At 39.0% G+C, this 19,803-nt stretch overlaps 1 protein-coding gene and 1 pseudogene across 1 annotated transcript in view; both read right to left on the reverse strand.

Moving 5' to 3' along the window:
* LOC105522517 overlaps window positions 1-2,420 on the reverse strand; it is a 15,045-nt pseudogene extending 12,625 nt beyond the window's left edge.
* The window catches only part of SMAP1 (small ArfGAP 1), a 197,196-nt gene extending 177,682 nt beyond the window's left edge, over window positions 1-19,514 (reverse strand). Inside the window, exon 1 of the mRNA XM_011957035.1 lies at window positions 19,334-19,514. Within this exon, the coding sequence (XP_011812425.1) occupies window positions 19,334-19,349 (16 nt within the window). The 5' untranslated portion in view covers window positions 19,350-19,514. The remainder of the gene's footprint in view (window positions 1-19,333) is intronic.
* Window positions 19,515-19,803: the final 289 nt, after the last annotated feature.

Consider the following 19,803-nt stretch of genomic DNA (forward strand, 5'->3'; position numbering starts at 1 on the left):
GCTGACGAGTTGATGGGTGCAGCACACCAACATGGCACAAGTATACATATGTAACAAACCTGCATGTTATGCACATGTACCCTAGAACTTAAAGTATAATTAAAAAAAATAAATTTAAAAAAAAAAAAAAGATTGGTGGGTTGTATCAACATCAGTATATTGATTGTGACATTCGTCTATAATGTTACAAGATCTTACCATTAGGAGAAACTGGATCAAGTGTCTATGTATTTTTTAATCTTTAATCATCCAACATATATTCAACTGTGATTCACACATTATAGTTTCTCTACATATGTTCTGATTTATAGCTTTCCTTCCATTCCAAACATGCACCAAAAGGGTAAAGAAGCTATTATCTCAACCAAATGGTGTCCAAAAAAATGACATTATTTTTAACCTAACTTAACTCTTCAAAACAGAGGAGCAAAATACTAGAAATACTCAATGCCCCACATTGAGAAAAATGTACTATAATCATTCAGCAATAAATATATGTTACAACAAATTACATAGTACAACAAAATCTTAATAACCTGAATTCCTACAAAATATGTTTTCCTTAGTTAATTGGAATTGTTTTTTGAGAAACTGCTGTTATGTGAAAAGAATACATGGCAAAGAAATTCATCACAAATTTAAGAAAATGATTACTTCATTAAAATGATAATCCTCACTTTTTAAAATTTAAAAATTAAAACAGCACTGTCCAACTGTACTTTCCATGATGCTGGAAACATTCTATAATCTGCATTATCCAACACATTAGCTCCTAGCCACAGTGGCTATTGAGCCTAGAAATATGGCTAGTGGAACTAAGAAAGTGAACGTTTAAATTCGGTTAAATAGTCTTATGGCTAGTGACTTCCACATTGGACAGGACAAACCAAGAACTTACAGAGAAACTTAAAAAAACACATAGAGACAGCCAAAATGCAAAAATCATCATCATCAATATATTAGGTCAATATTTCTCAATCAGGACACTACTGGCATTTTGGGCAGAATAATTCATTGTGCAGAACTGTCCCAAAGAGAGTACTCTCTTCAAACGATAAGGGTATGTTTTCCCAAGTTTAGTTTTATGCCTACGTTTGAAATTACAGAGTATTATTACATTCAAAGAAATTACTAGTTATTAAATTCATAGCAATAATGCATTTTGACCAGCAGAGGGCAGATATATGTTATAAAACCACCACTTGGTATATACCATATTCAAATATTTAAGAAGTCCAATTGTACTAAATCAAAAGACACTATTATATTCATTTACACAAAAAGAATTTTACTTCTGTAAGATAAGAAAGCAAATGTGCTAAAAAAGAACATATTTATTTCAAAAATACCCCGACAAGTCTCCCAGAAACCAATTTTTGTCAACTATATCAGTTTATTCAAGAGTTAACTATGATCCCTCAAACAAAACAAAGTAACCCTGACAAAAGTTCCATTAAGCCTTATTTCAAGGGCCGTTTACACCTATATTAATAACATTCCTTCCGCTACAAAACAAATTCCAAACAATTTTCCTCACAGACCACATAAGCTGTCAGAATTCCAACAGAAATTAAGCATTTGTTTCAAAAGTAAACTAAACACAGAAAACAAAACAAGCAATGAAACGTGGGCATTTAAAATGGCAAAAGACTGCCTAAGAAGAGCATCAGAATACTAAAGATTCACTTTCTTAAATCTTACTGCACTGCATAGCAGGTAAAAAACAGACTCTGAAGCAATTTGGGTTTAGCTTCACAACAGAAATTTTCATAAGAGCTTAGAAAATAGTTTTAATGTCTACCAAAAAATACAAAAATCAAATGGCCTTTTCTAGTTCCTTTGATCCTCTGTATTGTATTTAATTTTCCTAACCATATCCCCTACTTAAAACCCTGGCAGGGTGCAACGGCTCATGCCTGTAATCCTAACACTTTGGGAGGCCACGGCAGGAGGATCACTTGAGGCCAAGAGTTCAAGACCAGCCTGGGCAACACAGCAAGTAAGACTCTGTCTCTACAAAAAGAATGTCTTAAATGAGCTGGGCATGGTGGTGTACATCTGTAGTACCAGCTACCTGGGAGGCTGGGGTAAGAAGATCATTTGAGTCCAGGCGTTTGAGGCTGCAGTGAGCCATTGTGATGCCACTACACTCCAGCCTGGGTGACAGAGTGAGGCTCTATGTCAAAAAAACAACAACAAAAAAAACTCTTCTCCCAAGGCTTCTCTGTTCTGGTTTTCCTTGTAGTCTTCCTTCACAAAGAATGGGACGATTCTACTTCATCCCATCGCCTCTCTACAAAGTCTTCATCATTGACCCTCTGGTTAAAGTGCTGACTCGAGTAATAGGACTTTAGGAAACACTTGTATGCAGGTAACTCCCAAATCAACAATTGTCCCTTTGTCTCTTTTCTCCCAGACATTTCTGCTCAGTACTTACACCTGCCTTCAGAAAGGTACCTACAAAGCACGTCCATTAAGTATATGCACAAACCTGTTTACCTGGTTGTTCCTACATGAAATAACTTTGCCATTCTCCTTTAAGTTTGATTCCACTCTTCCTCAAGAACTACCTCTTTTATTAAAAACCTTCCCCAACCCCCATTCTTGGTGATTTTTACTTTCTCTGAATTTATTTAACATCTAATGCTCACGCTACCCTTTTCAGAATACACTCTGTGTTTATGGCCTGCCTCTTTAAAGTAAAGGCTCCCCAGGGCAGGACAGGGTAGGGCTTCTGCTGTGCATCCCTCACTAATGTCTACTCTAGTGAACCAGCAGATAAAAAGTTAAAAAAAAAAAAAAAGTATTAACTACTTTATTTTCCTGAGGCTTCCATCAAGTATTTTTGCACCGGCCTAGTCTCAGAATCTGTTCAACTACATTTTTTACCAAACAAAATATAATTCACAAATGCTTCCTGCAAAGTGATAAAATGAATGAGTGCTCAAAAAAAACTAAGACCTGGCATAATTACCAAACACCTATTCATGTATCAAAAACCCTTACTTTGTGCCAGACATTACTTCACAAGCTCAGTTAATCCTCACAACCCTGTGACACAGGTATTACCATTCTACATGTAATGACACTGGGGCTCATAAGGTTTAAATAACACACTCCTACCACGAAGAAGGAAGGAGGGAGTGAAAGGAAAGAAAGAAATGAGAGCCAGCAGTGGGAGAGCTGAGCCTTCAAAACAGAGCAGTGAGCTGTCAAAGCCCATGTTTTCCCTATCAAACTAGCCTGCCTCTCAAAGATAAGAGCAGTGACTACCAACCCACATACAACTGGAGGAAGAATACTACAGAGGAAATATTACCATATAACTACTGTTTTTTTACTTTATCGTGTAAACTTGGGTAGAAGGAATAAAAATGTAAACAAGTTCAAAATACCATAAGGACACTGAAAAACTCAGAAAGATCTTTAAGGAACTAATAAAATCTACACATGCAGCATTCATTCCCCCGAAAATTTTAAGTGTTAGTTTACTTTGGCAAAGAAGCTGAACTTTGGTGATCATTTAAGGATTTGGTGGTCATTCGTATGTTATAAAATAAAAGAAGAAATGAAGCTTAATTTTTAAGAATCCATAATCCTTGTTTCACCTGATGGTCTTAAAGTTTACCCCTTGTCAAATCTAAAATTTCTTTCTTTGCCCAGGTGACTGAGAATCCTTAAAAAAAAATCAGCGGCCAGGCGCGGTGGCTCAAGCCTGTAATCCCAGCACTTTGGGAGGCCAAGACAGGCGGATCACGAGGTCAGGAGATCGAGACCATCCTGGCTAACACGGTGAAACCCCGTCTCTACTAAAAAATACAAAAAACTAGCCGGGCGAGGTGGCGGGCGCCTGTGGTCCCAGCTACTCAGGAGGCTGAGGCAGGAGAATGGCATAAACCCGGGAGGCGGAGCTTGCACTGAGCTGAGATTCGGCCACTGCACTCCAGCCTGGGCGACACAGCGAGACTCCGTCTCAAAAAAAAAAAAAAAATCAGCTTAAATTTTCAAAAATCTGATTAAGCACAGTAAAGCCCTCTTTATTTTGTTCACCCCTTCACCAATGCTGTAGTGCTTTCCATCTATCTGTACAATCTCTCAAACACAAAAATATTTACAAATACCTCTTATTTTCCACGCTATTTACAGATTTATATCAAGAGATAACCATTTGTTCCTAGTTAACATTGTAGATGACAACAAATATCATCCCAAATTTTGAAAACATGTTTACATTACTGCCAAATTTATGTTTGAATAAACTGGTTAAATAATAGATAATCCTTGCTCACTCTGATAACTAGTTATCTTCTTAATATACTGCCATTACATAGATAACAGTTTGGTTAAGCATAAAAACCCACAATTTACCTCCCTTCTCACTGTGCACAAGGACTGAATTTAAAGAGAATGAAAAGATTAAAAAGCTGGGTGTTATCTTTTGTAAAGGTCAAGGGTAACACATTAATATGTGACCTGACAAAGTAACAGACAGATTTCCAGAAGACTTGGGTTCACTCCCATGTTCTCTCACTGTTCCATTGCTTTGAACAAGTCATTTAGCCTCTTTTATCTCTCTAGTATAGAAGACTCGAACAGATACCATACAGGTCTCTTCTATGTCTAAACTTTCAACAATTCCATAATTACTAAAAAATATATAGATATAGATCAGAAACTGAAAATATTTTTCCAAAATGCTCAACCCACTTATTCATGGTCTTATGGGTGCAATATAGAGATGAATGGTACAGCCTACCAGGATACACAGAAGAATGAATGTTGTCTGGAATTTTGTGTTCTCTTGGCCCAATGACTGGTCAAGAGAGAAATGTGAAAAGGGTAGCCAATCCCACCCTCCCAAAATATAGGGGCAAATCCTAACAGAATAGAAATGACCAATGAGCACATTAAAAATGTTCAATATTCGCAGTGGCTCACGCCTGTAATCCCAACACTTTCGGAGGCCAAGGCAGGTGAATCACAAGGTCAGGAATTGAAGACCAGCCTGGTCAAGATGGTGAAACCCCATCTACTAAAAATACAAAAAAATTAGCCAGGCATGGTGGCGGGCGCCTGTAATCCCAGCTACTCGGGAGACTGAGGCAGAGAACTGCTTGACCCCAGGAAGCGGAGGCTGCAGTAAGATGAGACTGTGCCACTACACTTCAGCCTGGGCGACAGAGTGAGATTCCGTCTCAAAAAAAAAAAAAAAGTTCAATCTTAAGAGTACCAAGAAAATGCAAAATAGTATAACATTTTCACCAACTGTATTAAGGAAGCCTTTTAAAAATACAAATGCCCAGTAACAGACTGGGTACAATAAGTCAGCAACTCCTTTTTTGAGATGCAGTCTCACTCTCACCAGGCTGGAGTACAGTGGCATGATCTCCAGTCACTGCAACCTCTGCCTCCCAGGTACAAGAGATTCTCCTGCCTCAGCCTCCCGAGTAGCTGGGATTACAGGCGTGTGTCACCAGGCCTGGCTAATTTTTGTATTTTTAGTAGAGACAGGGTTTCACTATGTTGCCCAGGCTGGTTATGTACTCATGACCTCAAGTGATCCACCCGCCTCAGCCTCCCAAAGTGCTAGGATTACAGGCATGAGCCACAGCACTCGCCTAGCCATTCTTTAGATAGTAGTGGTGGGAAAGTAAACTGGTCCCAACACTTCTGGCAATACAGATCAAACAGGTTTTAATATGGTATACTCTTTAACATAGACCTTAGATTTTATTCTGAAGAAAAAAGTGTGCACACAAAGCTTTGTAGCAGCAGTATATGCAATCACAAAAGTTAGAAAACATACCAATCAGTGGAGAGGGATTATTTTTTACAAATTTTTAAAGTATTTTAAAACACTGACTATTAGCCAATATTCTGTGCAGAAGGCCGGGCATGTTGCCTCACGCCTGTAATCCCCAGCACTTGGGGAGGCCAAGGCAGGTGGATCACTTGAGGTCAGGAGTTCGAGACCAGCCTGGCCAATACAGCAAAACCCCGTCTCTACTAAAAATACAAAAGTTAGCTGGGTGTGGTGGTGGGCACCTGTAATCCCAGCTACCTGGGAGGCTGAGGCAGGAGAATCGCTTGAACCCAGGAAGCAGAGGTTGCAGTGAGCCAAGATAGCACCATTACACTCGAGCCTGGGTGAAGAGGAAGAAAAAAAAAAAAAAAAAAAAAAAAAAATTCTGTGCAAAGAATAACCTTAAATCCCCTATGATGTCCCACTATCCTTATTCTCAGCAAATGACTTTATCAACTAATTCTCCCCTCACATTTCAGACCCATCTTACTCTCTCACAAATTGATCCACAGTCTTCCTGATCTTTTTTCTCCTGTCAAAAGCTAACCATTTCATTTGCATTTTAAATTTTCTCTAAACCTTGCATTAACATATTACCTAAATATGCCACACTTGCTTCTTAGAGAGCTTGCTGCTCTTAGTCATGAAAAAGGAAACCCTACTGGCTATCCCTGCAGCCCTATTAGCACCTAACAGAAAATCCTGCACCTAGAGGCACCAAAAAACCTGATGTTCTAAAGATTCCATAAGCAACTTTAGAACTGTGTATGAATAACACAAGTCCTCAAGAAAAAAACATTAAACCACTGTTTTCCATAATGTTTTCAAAGCACTCATTAGTATTCTAATCGACTTGGCACACACACAAAAAAAACACACACAAAAAAAGGCACCAAAGATTTTTCATTCTTTAAATCAGTATCAAGAAGTGTATCACTTCTGCAAATCTTTACTCAGACCATTAAATTTATTTTCAAGGAAGACAAAAAAAACTTTAGGAGTGTATATGTTACAAAAATTCAAATAAAAGAATGGAGAAACTGTTACATAATCTACAGTAACTGTTAACATCAGCAAAAGAAGTAAACAACGTATTTGTATTTTCTTTTGTTTGTTTGTTTTTGTTTTTGAGACAGGGTCTTACTCTGTTGCCCAGGTTGGAGTGCAGTGGCACAATCAGGCTCACTGCAGCCTTGACCTCCTCAGGAGATCCTCCTACCTTAGCCTCCCAAGTAGCTGGCACCACAGGCACGTGCTACCACACCCAGCTTTTTTTTTTTTTTTTTTTTTACTTTTTGTAGAGACAGAGTTTCGCCATTTTGCTAAGGCTGGCCTCGAACTTCTGGGCTCAAGTGATCCAACTGCCTTGGCCTCCCAAAGTGCTGGGATTAGAAGTGTGAGCCACCATTCCTAGCCTATGCACTGTATTTTGTTTAAATAAACTCCCTCATCCCAATCCTTAGCAACCACTGACCTATTTTCTGTCCCTGTAAGTTTTATCCTTTTATTTAATAGAAATCCATGTAATTATGGCTGGGCGCAGTAGCTGACGCCCGTAATCCCAGCACTGTGGAAGGCCGAGGTGGGTGGATCACCTGAGGTTAGTACAAGACAAGCCTGGCCAACATGGTGAAACCCCGTTTCTACTAAAAATACAAAAATTAGCTGGGTGTGGTGGCGTGTGCCTGTAATCCCAGCTACTCGAGAGGTTGAGGTAGGAAAATCACTTGAACCCGAGAGGTGGAGGCTGCAGTGAGCCGAGATCACACCACTGCACTCTAGCCTGGGAGACACAGTAAGACTCCATCTCAAAAACAAACAAACAAAAAAAAAATCAAGAAATACATGTATTTGTAATCTATACTATATAGTCTTTTGTGTATGGATTCTTTTGCTAAACAGAATGTTTTTATGACTCATCCACTAGTTCACTGCTTTGTATTGCAAAACATTATTCCACTGTACAAATGCACTATTTTCTTTATTCATTCATTAACTGATAGACATTTGAATTGTTTCCAGTGTGTGGCTATTACGAATAAAGCTGCTGTGAACATTCAAGTGCTTGTTTTAACTCTGTCTTATTATTAAGTTGCATTATTTCTTTAGATATTCTGAATAAAGGTCCTTACCAGATACAATATTTTTCCTAGCCAGTTTATGACTTTTAACTGTCTCTTGAAAAGCACAAGTTTTTAATTTTGATGAAGTTCATTTTCTCAATTTTAACTTTATGGAAGGTAATTTTGTGTCCCATCCAAGAATCCTTTGCTTAATTCAAGGTCCCAGAGATTTTCCCCCATGTTTTCTTCTAGCAGTTTTATAGTTTTAGCTCTTAAATTTAGTTTTATGATCCATCTCAAATTAGTTTTTGTGAATGGTGTGAGGTAAGATTCAAGGTATTATACATTCTGTTGTTGTTGAAAAAATTATCCTTTCTCTCCATTGAGTTACCTTGGCACTTCTGTTAAAACTGACCATAATATGTGAGTCTATTTCTGGACTATGTATTATGTTCCACAGATCTATGTCTGCCCTTACACCAATACCACATTGTTTTGATAACTGTAGCTTTTTAACAACTGTTAAAGTCAGGTTGTGTAAGACTTCAAACATTCTTTTTCTTCTTCAGTGCTTTGATTGTGGAAGGTCCCTTGCATTTCATTAAAAATTTTAGAATCAGTTTGTCAGCTGCAACAAAAAAAGCCTTCTGAGATTCTGACTGGAATCATATTGAATCCAGAGATTAATTTGGAGGGAAATGCCATCTTAAAAATACTGAGTCTTCTAATCCATGAGCATGATATCTCTGATATCTCTCTCCACTTCTTTAGGTACAGTATTCATTAATTTCTCTCAGCAATCTTCTGTAATTTTCGGTATGCAGGTCTTGCACATATTTTGTTAAATTTTTCCCACAGTTTTCATACTGTTATGCTATTGTAAATCGTAATTTTTATTTCAACTTCCAATTACTTGTTGCTAGTGTATGAGTTACTTTTTCTATAGTCACTTCATTTCTGTAAACTTAATAAACTCAATTATTCATTCTAATCCCTTTTCTGTAAGTTTCTTAGGATTTCCTACATAAATGATAACATTGCAAAGAGATCGTTAAATGACTCTTACATGCATGTATTTTTAAATAGGTCCTGTGAGAAAGGCTAATTTAAGTAGTACTTCATCAACCTATACCATCTTAAATATATCCAACTCAGTACCACTTACAAAAATCTAGATTCTGGCCAGGCACGGTGGCTCAAGCCTGTAATCCCAGCACTTTGGGAAGCCAAGGTGGGCAAATCACTCGAGCGCAGGGGTTCGAGACCAGCCTGGCCAACATAGCAAAACCCCGTCTCTACCAAAAATACAAAAATTAGCCAGGTGTGGTGGCACACACCTGTAAGCTACTCCAGAGGCTGAGACAGGACAATCGCTTGAACCCGGGAGGCGGAGGATGCAGTAAGCAGAGATCGTGCCAATGCACTCCAGCTTGGGTGACAGAGTAAGACTCCGCCTCAAGAAAACAAAAAACAAACAAAAAAAGTCTAGATTCCATATACAATTTTTATCACAAATCCACTCTGGTAGGCAGAATAATGGCCCCCAAAGATGTCCTGTTCTATCCTTGGAATCTCTGTGAATAACTTAAGGACTCTGAGATGGCAGTGTTGTCCCGGATTACCCAGATAAACCCAATGTAATCACAGGGGTCATAAAAGTGCCAGAGAAGAAGTAACAATGAAAGTGGGGGGCAAGGAGGAACAGAATCAAGGATGATACACTGCTAGTTTCAAAGATGGAGGAAGGAGCCATGAGCCAAGGAATGCAGGTGGCCTCTCCAAGCTGGAAAAGAAAACAGATTCTCCCCTAGAACCTCCAGAAGGAATGCAAGCCTGCTAACACCTTGCCTTTAGCTCAATCATACTCTTTTTGAACTGTGACCTCCAAATCTGCTAAAATGATAAAATTTGTCTTGTTTTAAGTCATTCAGTTTGTGGGATTTTTTAATAGCAGCAATAGGAAATGAATATACTGGTGATGATCATTTCACTCAAACAATCTTCTGTTAATTTTTTTGTCACTGTGCACCATCATCACCCTACACCAAAAGCAACTTCCAAGAGTAGAAATGCGTGAACTAAATAACACCTAGACTAAACCATACTTTTTATGAATTTTCCTACAATGGAAGATAAAGCTATCCCAAATATTATTTTCCAGAATTCCCCTTATTTTCTTAAGTTTAGGCTTGAGCTCATCACTGCTCAATGAAAGGCACTCTTTATAAAAGATCAATGACAGACATCTGAAGGTCTACCATCAATCACTTGGATCTCTGGTGAAACAGAGACCAAAAATTGCTGGGGAATAGGGGCCACAGAGAATGGAAGATTATTAGAATTACTTTTAATTCTCTTTCCTTTGGACCCTCAAGGTTCTCACATTTATCACTCAAAATATATGTGAACATAAAATTAAAATGTTTCCAAGAGCACTGTAAGCTCTGTTTTATGTGAAAAAATTTTAAAAATCACTTCTATATGATACTGTAACTAAATGCCACTCCAAGTTAAACACAGTTGTACCTAACATCTGAGGTAGAAAATACTGACATTAATAGTAAGAAACCATTACAGTGAAAAAGTTTTAAACAAAAGGACAAAAGGACTCCTCAATCTGTGGGGAAGAGTCCTATGAGTTGTGTGATATAGCTTGGGATAATTAAAGATAATACCAGGTAAATTTGCTCAGCAAGACCGAAATCATCAGTGAAAAGCTTTAAATAAAAACTATAAGTTTGATGGCAATACAAATCTCAATAGGACCCAAAAAATAAACTCTCAATAATACAATTTTCATGTCAGTAAAAAATACTATGCCAGTAAATACCGACATAGAAGTGACAAGGTTTGGGATTCAAGAAAGAACACAGATCATACAAGGTTGAAATAAATCTTTGCAATAAGGATTAAAGAGAACAAGGACAATTGGTCACTAAGCAAGGCAGAGGCAAAGCTTGGACTGAAACCTAGCTTTGCTCAACCAAGCTAGCATTCTTTCAATTCTATCATGCTGTTTCTATGGTTTAAAAAGCCCAGGTATACGATCAGTATCTGACCTAAGGATATAGCTGCAAAAACAGAAAAAAAAAGAAAAAAATATATATATACACATATGGAAGACAAAACGAAAAACAAAGAAACAAAAACACTAAAGCACTTATCTGTGGACTCAATAAGTTTCTAAAATAAAGTTTAGGCAAGGTGCAGTGGCTCACACCTCTAATCCTAGCACTTTGGGAGGCCTAGGTGGGAGGACTGCTTGAGGTCACGAGTTTAAAAGCCCAAACAACATAGCAAGGCCCCTCCCCACCACACTCTACAAAAAAAAAATTTTTTTTGCTTAGCCAGACATGGTGACAAGCCTGTAGTCCCAGCTACTTGGGAGGCTGTGGCAGGCGGATCACTTGAGCCCAGGAGTTAGAGGCCACAGTGGGCTATGATCACGCCACTGCACCCCAGCCTAGGCAACAGCATGAGACCCCGTCTCTATAAAAAGGAAAAAATAAATAAATAAAGTTTAGTGATGAGATAAAAACCCCAATTTGTTTAAATTGGTATTTTGAAGCTATGGTGGTTCTGCACTTAAATGCAAGGAGGAAAACTAAAATGAAGATATTGCCCACATTTGAACACATGTGGCAATAATCTGAGAAAAACCTTAAGTTAGCTGAAGGCGACAGTCTTCCCAACAACAATCTCTTACATCACAAAATTTCTACAACAAAAACAGGTGTTTTATCTAGCATACCATCAAACATAGTTAACAGCACAGGCTAGATCTCCTGGGCTCAAATACTGACTCCACAGTTCAGATTCCCACCCCTATTTCATCTCAATAAAACCACAATTTTCCCAGGTTATAAAAGCCTCTAATGCTCATCCTTGCTCCTCCAGACTGTACCCTTATTAGCAGGCTAGGTTCTAGAGCCAGCAGAAATATGCTGAGGCTCCAACATGTGCTGTATAATATACTGGAAGAAAATATATATTACCAATTATGCTTCGAGGTCCCCAAGACCAACCTCAGGTCCAGTCATTTGCTAAGGAGATTCAAAAGATTCAATATACAGTTGTACTCATCTTTATGATTTAATATTTAACATAGCAAAAAGATACTAAGCACAATCAGCAAAGCAGAAAGGCACAAAAAGTCCAGGGGAAATTACAAGCAAGCGTCCAGGTGCTCCCGTTCAGTGGAGTTGCAATGAGCACGCTTAATTCTCCCAGCAGTGAGCTATGTATGACAACACATGTAAAATAATGCCAACCAGGGAAGCTCATCAGAGACTCAGGGCCAAAGATTATTAGGGAGACTGGTCATGTAGGTACCCCTTCCTGCCACATATGCCAATTCCAGAATCCCAGAAGAAAAGCAGATATTCAACATAAACCATATTCATTATACAAACAACTTAGGTACAATGACAGACTCTTATCACTTAGGTTGGTGGGACCATCCCCAACATCCCCCTCAGATGTTAGCCAACCGCCGTGAGGCCTGCTTTGTTAACTCTTTTCTCCACACCAATGACTAATAGATCCTTCCGAGCATGAACCTTATCTAACTATTCCCTGCTAATCCCCAGCTCCTAAAAAAGTGCCAGTCACCCCGATCCAAGCTTTTTTTTCTGTTGCCTAGGCTGTAGTGCAATGGCATGATCTCAGTTCACTGTAAGCTCCGCATCCCGTTTTCAAGTGATTCTCCTGTCTCAGCCTCCCCAGTAGCTGGGATTATAGGCGTGCACCACCACACCCAACTAATTTTTGTATTTTTAATAGAGATGGGGTTTCACCATGTTGGGCAGGCTGGTCTCAAACTCCTGACATCAAGTGATCCACCCACCTCGGCCTCCCAACATGCTGGGATTACAGATGTAAGCCACTGCTCCCAGCCTCCCAAAATTTTTTTAATGAAAAAATTCCTGGCTCCAGTACTTTAAGTTCTGTGTTCCTGGATAATAATATTACCTACCTCAAAGGTTGTTTTGAGGATTAAATGAGTTAACATATGTAAAGTGTGAAGTATATCATCTCTTGTATAAAAAAAAAAAACCTGTAATTTGTGAGTATATATGTAACGTTATTATTTGCTTTTTTTTTTTTTTTAAACATTCTGCAGGTCACAATGGAGCTATCCTATCTCTAAACTTCTAATGAATCTACCAATGTAAACATAGATTAGAACTAGTAATTGTTTCATGTCTACTGAGATCTCTAATTAGCTTGTAGACAACTATAACCCAAAACTTTTCATTTTTATCTTTTTTGAGATGGAGTCTCACTCTGTTGCCCAGGCTGAAGTGCAGTGGCGCAATCTCGGCTCACTGCAACCTCCGCCTCCAGGGTTCAAGCAATTCTCCTGCCTCAGCCTCCTGAGTAGATGGGACTACAGGCGTGTGCCACCGCACCTGGCTGATTTCAGAATTTTTAGTAGAGACAGGGTTGTGCCATATTGGCCATGCTGGTCTCAAACTCCTGGCCTCAGATGATCCACCCACCTCAGCCTCCCGAAGTGCTGAAATTACAGGCGTGAACCACTGCAGCCGGCATCCAAAACTTTTTTAACACACACAGTAGTATGTAACGTAGTACTTAATCTTTTTAGTGCCCAGAAAATACTGATTTATCAATAAAACTAAATGTCTGTAAAATTAACTCTTTACAGTGGTAAGAATGTAGGGCAGTCAACTCTTCTGATAATAATTACAAAATGGCCTCCAAGTTTCTTTGATCTTCTTGCATTGAGAAAATTGAGAAACTGAACTAAAATGGCTTGATTCTAATCCTTGGAAAGACTATTAGTAGAAGAATTTGAAATAAGCAAAAGGGGCTGGGTGTGGTGGCTCACACCTGTAATTGCAGCATTTTGGGAGACTGAGGCGGGCAGATCACTTGAACCCAGGAGTTCAAAACTAGCCTGGGCAACATGGTGAAACATAGTTTCTACAAAAAATACAAAAATTAACTAAGTGTGGTGGCACACATCTGTAGTCCCAGCTACCTGAGAGGCTGAGGTAGGAGGATTGCTTGAAGGAGGGAGGCAGAGGTTGCAGTGAGCCTACATCGCACCTCTGCACTCCAGCCCAGCAACAGAGTGAGAACCTGTACCAAAAAAAAAAAAAAAAGTGCCAAAGCCTTGAGTTTTTCAAATATTCCACTTTGCCTTAAAGAGAGCATGGGTTCAAGTCCGTTATAGGTTAATAAAGATGGAGAAAGATATATATACATATATATATAGTACAACAACAATTTAGTAGATGTAAGTCTCCTTAACTAACAAAGTCAAGTACAGAATGTGTTATGTTAAACAAACAAAAAAAAGACAAAGAAGAACTGTGAAGAACAAAAGGAGGGGAGACAACATGCTGCCCAAGTTTTAAACTGATGAGTCAGAGACCAATGGTTTCCATCCCAGCTCTGATACCAGGGCTCTGCACAATCAGGAAAAACCTCAAGATCAGCAGAATTACAAGAACAACAGATCCATCAGACTGAAGTTTCACATTCTGAGGAAACTTTTAGATTGGCAAATTTCTTTAAGTGAATTATAATGAGTTTTCCTTATATAAATTTGTCCTATAAGCATCAACAGCATAATAAACACCAGTCCCCAAGGTGAACTTTACTTTTTAGTAAAAATTACTACACCTTAAAATGTAACAACTCTAAAATATCAAAGACTTAATGAAAAACATGAACTCTTCGATTAGCTCTTGCAATCAAATGGGCTCTACATGTTTATATTTTTTGAAAAGGTTATAAAACTAAAAGACTCCCTTGAAAGCAAGGTATTGGACATAATTAGGTTCTGCCAATTATTTGCACATGGAAAGCACAAGCGGGACAGAGGCCACATTCCTACAGGAAGGGCAACTAACAAAAAACGTCTACAGACACTAAGTGGTTGCAGCACCATCGGCCTTATTCCCCAGTCAGCATGCCAGTTTCATGGGTGAGAAGCAGCTATGACAGTGGGGCAGCGGTAGCAGTGGCAGTATGCGTGGCCTTGAAAGCAGTTCAGTAGTGGCTCCCTGACTTTCCCTCCTCCAGCCTTTCCGAGGACTTGGGAAGTACCTGATTCCTGAAAATAGCTACAGTGGATCTGTTTCCTGCTCTATACCCTGACTTATACATTGACATTGTGTGAATTTAGGTTCTCTTACCCTCTTCTTGGACCACTGTACAACATCTCCTAACTCAGGATTTGCCTGCAATCCTCACTATCCCAGTTCTTCCTCTGACCTGAGACTACCAAAACTGCTCATGTTTTAAGAAAGCTTATCTAGTAAGGGCCATATGGAAACTTCTTCTGTTCTTTCATACTGGTACCTTTGTGTGTGCAGCTGTGTCCTTTAATTCCTTCTCTATCTGATGAAATCCCACTCCACCTTCAGAACCTAGCTCAAATGAAGACTCCTTCTGTGACTGTCCCAACAGGGTCACTCCACATGCCACTCCCTTTCACAGGTGCACTCCTTTTCACACACCCTGCTGCCTGCCTGGGGCTCTGTGCTCATTCATTCATTCATTCAAAAAATATTTGCTAAGTTACATTTACCTACCACATGTAATGAAAACTGGGGATACTACCCTAACCAAGATAAACAAGATCTCTTCTCTCTTGCAGCTATAATCCAACAGGGATATAGTATACCCCATAATCACCTAAATAATGTTTAATTTTAATTGTGATAAGTGCAATAAAAGATTCAGAGTGTTGTCTTTTATCTATAAACAGAAACCTAATCTAATCTCAGAGGATCAAGGAGAATTACTTCCCTTGAAAAGACATTTAAGCAGGAATTGAAAGATGAGCAAAAGCTGAGCAGGCAAAAACTTGTTAGAAAGCTTCCCAGGCAGAAGAACAGCACGTGCAAAGGTCTTGAAACAGCATTCTAGGAGCTGTAAAGACCACCAGTGGGCAAAAGGCAAGGTGCAAGGGGAACAACAGCCCAAAATAAGTTCAGAGGTAGTTATTTCTTACAACCATTATTACAAGCACTTAGCACATTATTTTAGAATTATTTATTTGCAGAAACAAAACCCACACTAAACAAACTCCTTTCGGTCTTACAAATTTTTTTAGCTCTCTTACCTAATACAGTATCTAACAGTGTGTCTTCAAGTCAAGATCTGCGGAATGAAGAAACCAGTGTTTGATGTGAGCAAGGAGCTTACCCTCTCAATATCATACAGGCTAAACAAAACAATCTCCAGAGTTAAAAAACCTTATGTTTCTGATACCCAAAATTGAATGGGCAAGAGACTCACTTTCATACCAATTTAAATATGCTCAAAATCAAACCTAGTAAAAGATGGAAACAGACCAAATGTTCATCAATAGACGGATAAATTGTGGTCTGTCCATACAATGGAATATTATTCAGCCATAAAAGGAATGAGGTACCGACATGTTACAAAATGAATGAACTTTGAAAACATACGAAGTGAAAGTCAGAAACAAAAGTCCATATGTTGTATTACATGAAATATCCAGAACAGGCAAACCTATAGAGAGAGAACATGCAATGGTGTCTGCCAGGGGCCAGGGAGAGGGGACAGTGGGAAGAAACGTCTCAAAGTGATTTTTATCTGTATGCTTTTTTTTTCCCCCGGGATGGAGTCTTACTCTGTCACCCAAGCTGGAGCGTAGCGGTGCGATCTCCACTCACTGCAACCTCCGCCTCCCAGGTTCAAGCAATTCTCCTGCCTCAGTCTCCCAAGTAGGGATTACAGGCGCCTGCTGCCGCACCCAGCTAACATTTTTCGTATTTTTAGTGGAGACAGGGTTTCACCATGTTGGTCAGGCTGATCTTGAATGCATTTCTGCATTTTTAAAATCTCAGAAATATACATTCACAAGCATGGGGTATGTCAGTGTGGTGCCTGCCAAGCCCAGTGATGTTTTCTAGGAGCCCTACCCACTAGTTCAGGCCACTCCTGATGTCCAGCACAAGATGCCCTGTTCTGAGCATGTGAAAGAATACAGAAGTGGAAAAAAAAAAAAAAAAATCCAAGCTACGATTACCTGTAGACAACACTTTAAATACTGAAAACTAAACTTGAAGTTGGCAAGGTGTTCTCAGTCCTCACTGCTCCCTAAAGTGTCACCAACTAATAACCAACAAGAGCTGCTTTAAACTCCCACTGAGTCATGAATGCAGCTAGGAGAGAAGAGGAGTAGTTCCATCTGCCTGTTCTTAAATTCTCCAGTTGTTCAACAGATTTGGTAAGAGCAGCATCAAGAGCAGGAAACTGGTGCCTATGCCATCCTTTTCTTCTCCCTTGCTTCTTAAATACTGTCAATCCAGGAAACACAAGCTGGTGATTAAGAAAATGTCAAAACCCAACTGACATACCTCTACCAACTGTTAACAAGGCAAGATAATACAAGGACCTCAAATCCTAAGCTTTAGTTTCGGTACATATTCCCAAAGATCAGCGGAATAAGCTTCTTTGAAAGAAAGAAAATTAAGTTAACTGGGAAATAACTTTGAAATACAGTACATGAAAAGTTTGATGCAATTTACTAGACAGTGAAGAAAACATCAATACATACACAAAATGAAACTTCTTAGTAACTGAGCTGTAGAGTAAGATCCTTAACATATCTTTTAAAAGTACTACATTTATTAAGTCATCCTAGCATATAGATCCAAAATCATGTAACAAGCCGAGAATTCTACTAAAAAAGCCTCCATAATGTACTTCAACCTTACCAAAGACTCAAAAACTGCAGAAATATATTTACATCAATTGCTCTACCATGTCAAATTTTCCAATTACAACTATGAAATCAAGTCTAATTAAACCAACAAGTGGCCTTACCTGTGATTTTTTGCCTGAAAGATCAAGATAACACATTGAAATAATTTACAAGATCATTTTAATATTCTTCTAGATTTAGTAGCAACAACAACAACAAAAAATCCTTGTAAATTATACTGTGGAGTTCATGCCCTTCAAGCTGCACCCCTGTACTCTTGATACCATTCTCTTCTCTCCCACATCCCTCACTTCTCAAAACAAATAAACCAACAAAAGGCCAGACAAAACCAAAATACAAAAGACATTCATTCAATATATACCGTGGCAATACAAACATTGAGCAAAATGAATACTTCCTATTCTTCAGGTGCAAAGAAGTAAAACTTTTGATCCTAATTTAAGAAGTACATGATTCTCTTCTCCCCACCCCAAAAGAGTAAATGAAAAAAAAAAAAGTTAACATGGTTAATAACGGCTTTTAAAAATCTGTATTATTTTAGAAAGCATTAGTGAAAATCTGATTTTATAAAGTACTTTTCTGGAGACAGAAATTTGAACAAAAATTAAATTATTTTTAACAATATCTGTAGATGAAGGAAGGTTAATTCTGAAACTGTTACTATTCAATTTTTAATGAACAGATTTAATATTTACCAGCATCTCTACTTAATCATGTTATTACTCAAAATGACAAAATGTGTACTTTTTAACTTCAGCTTCTTTCTTCTTCTTGGCCTTTTAAAAGACCATTTTTCAGTGTTTTACTAGTGCAGTCAATGAAGAGCAAGCGACTGAGCCTCAATACAGTACAGAACTCCCAAATAGCCACACACAATCAAGTTACTAGGAAAACAAATACTACAAGAACCAGGCATGCACTTTGTAAAAACTCATCACCTGAAAAGGTTACATAGGATAAATATAATTTTGACTCAGTCAAGTTACCATATTGAAAAGTGCTTCATAAAAATAATCTAGTTACAGTATTCCCACATGATTCTTCCAGTAATTCAGTACCTGTTATGACAGTGAAGAAACCTGCTGATGCTGTGTGGCTCAGTCTAGTCAAATATTATCAGCCTACTGAAATATGACTCATTTATATAGTATTGAGAAAGAACAGTAAAGCTTCAGGAAGAGTCTAAGTCAAATAACACAGAAATCTTAAAAGGCATTCCCCAAAGAGACTGTCTCCTGCTTTGGAGAACTACCCTATTTCTCGCCCAATAACGAAATAAACCAATTAAAAACAGACGCAATATTTTCTTAACTACACATTTCTTTAAAAAAAAAGAAAATAGAAATGTTTCCGATGAGATTACTTGCAAGACATTAAACATAAATCAGATCTCCAAACACAAAACATAGCAGCTAAAAATAGTATATCTATTTCAAAGGCTGAGGCAGAAGCCCTCCAACTGAACAAACTAAAATTAGGTCTTTTCTGTCTCTAGATCTTTAAAATGAACCTTCAACATTTATGAGGTACACAAATCAGTGTCCACATATTCTCCCAAACTAGCTGGTCAGAGAAAACCTAATTACTAAAATCTTCAGAAATATAAACCACTGTCCTCCAAGAGATTCAATGTAATGAAATTCCTCTTCATTCTGGCTAACAACCAGAGTAAAAAACAATACTACTACTAATAAAGACCTTTCTCCAATTAATTTATTCCGTAAAACTGAAATCCACCGAAAAAGACCACCATACTCTTTTTCAGGAGGCAGAGACAAGAGCCTTGCACAAAAGCTGTCAGGTGGGCAGGCAGGTAGGGCTCTGTCTGGGAGACCAAGAATTCGAGACCGGAGAGGGAGGACGTGGTCACACCGGAGGGTAGAAGAGGGGATCGAGACCTAAGGGCGGCCCCACCCACAGAGATAGCTATGAGCAGAGCTAGGAGGGCAACTCTCTAACCCTAAGCTCTGCCCAGACCCGCGTCCGGTTCCGCGCTCCCCCCAGCCCCGCTCCTACCCCCAGCCCTGTGGAGGATCCGAGCATCGCTACTCCGGCACCTGCTCAACCCGGGCTCGGGGATGAGGGGAGGCTGGGGCCACTGACAGGGCCTGCCGGCCTGACCTCGCCGCCGCCTCTGGCGGACTTGAGGGTCGACAGGAGCCCCGCGCCCGCCCGCTCAGCCACCCGCCCTCCAGTCAGGGCAGGGG

Source organism: Colobus angolensis, unplaced genomic scaffold (assembly GCF_000951035.1).
Source record: "Colobus angolensis palliatus isolate OR3802 unplaced genomic scaffold, Cang.pa_1.0 Scaffold431, whole genome shotgun sequence".
In the NCBI taxonomy this organism is placed as follows: domain Eukaryota; kingdom Metazoa; phylum Chordata; class Mammalia; order Primates; family Cercopithecidae; genus Colobus; species Colobus angolensis.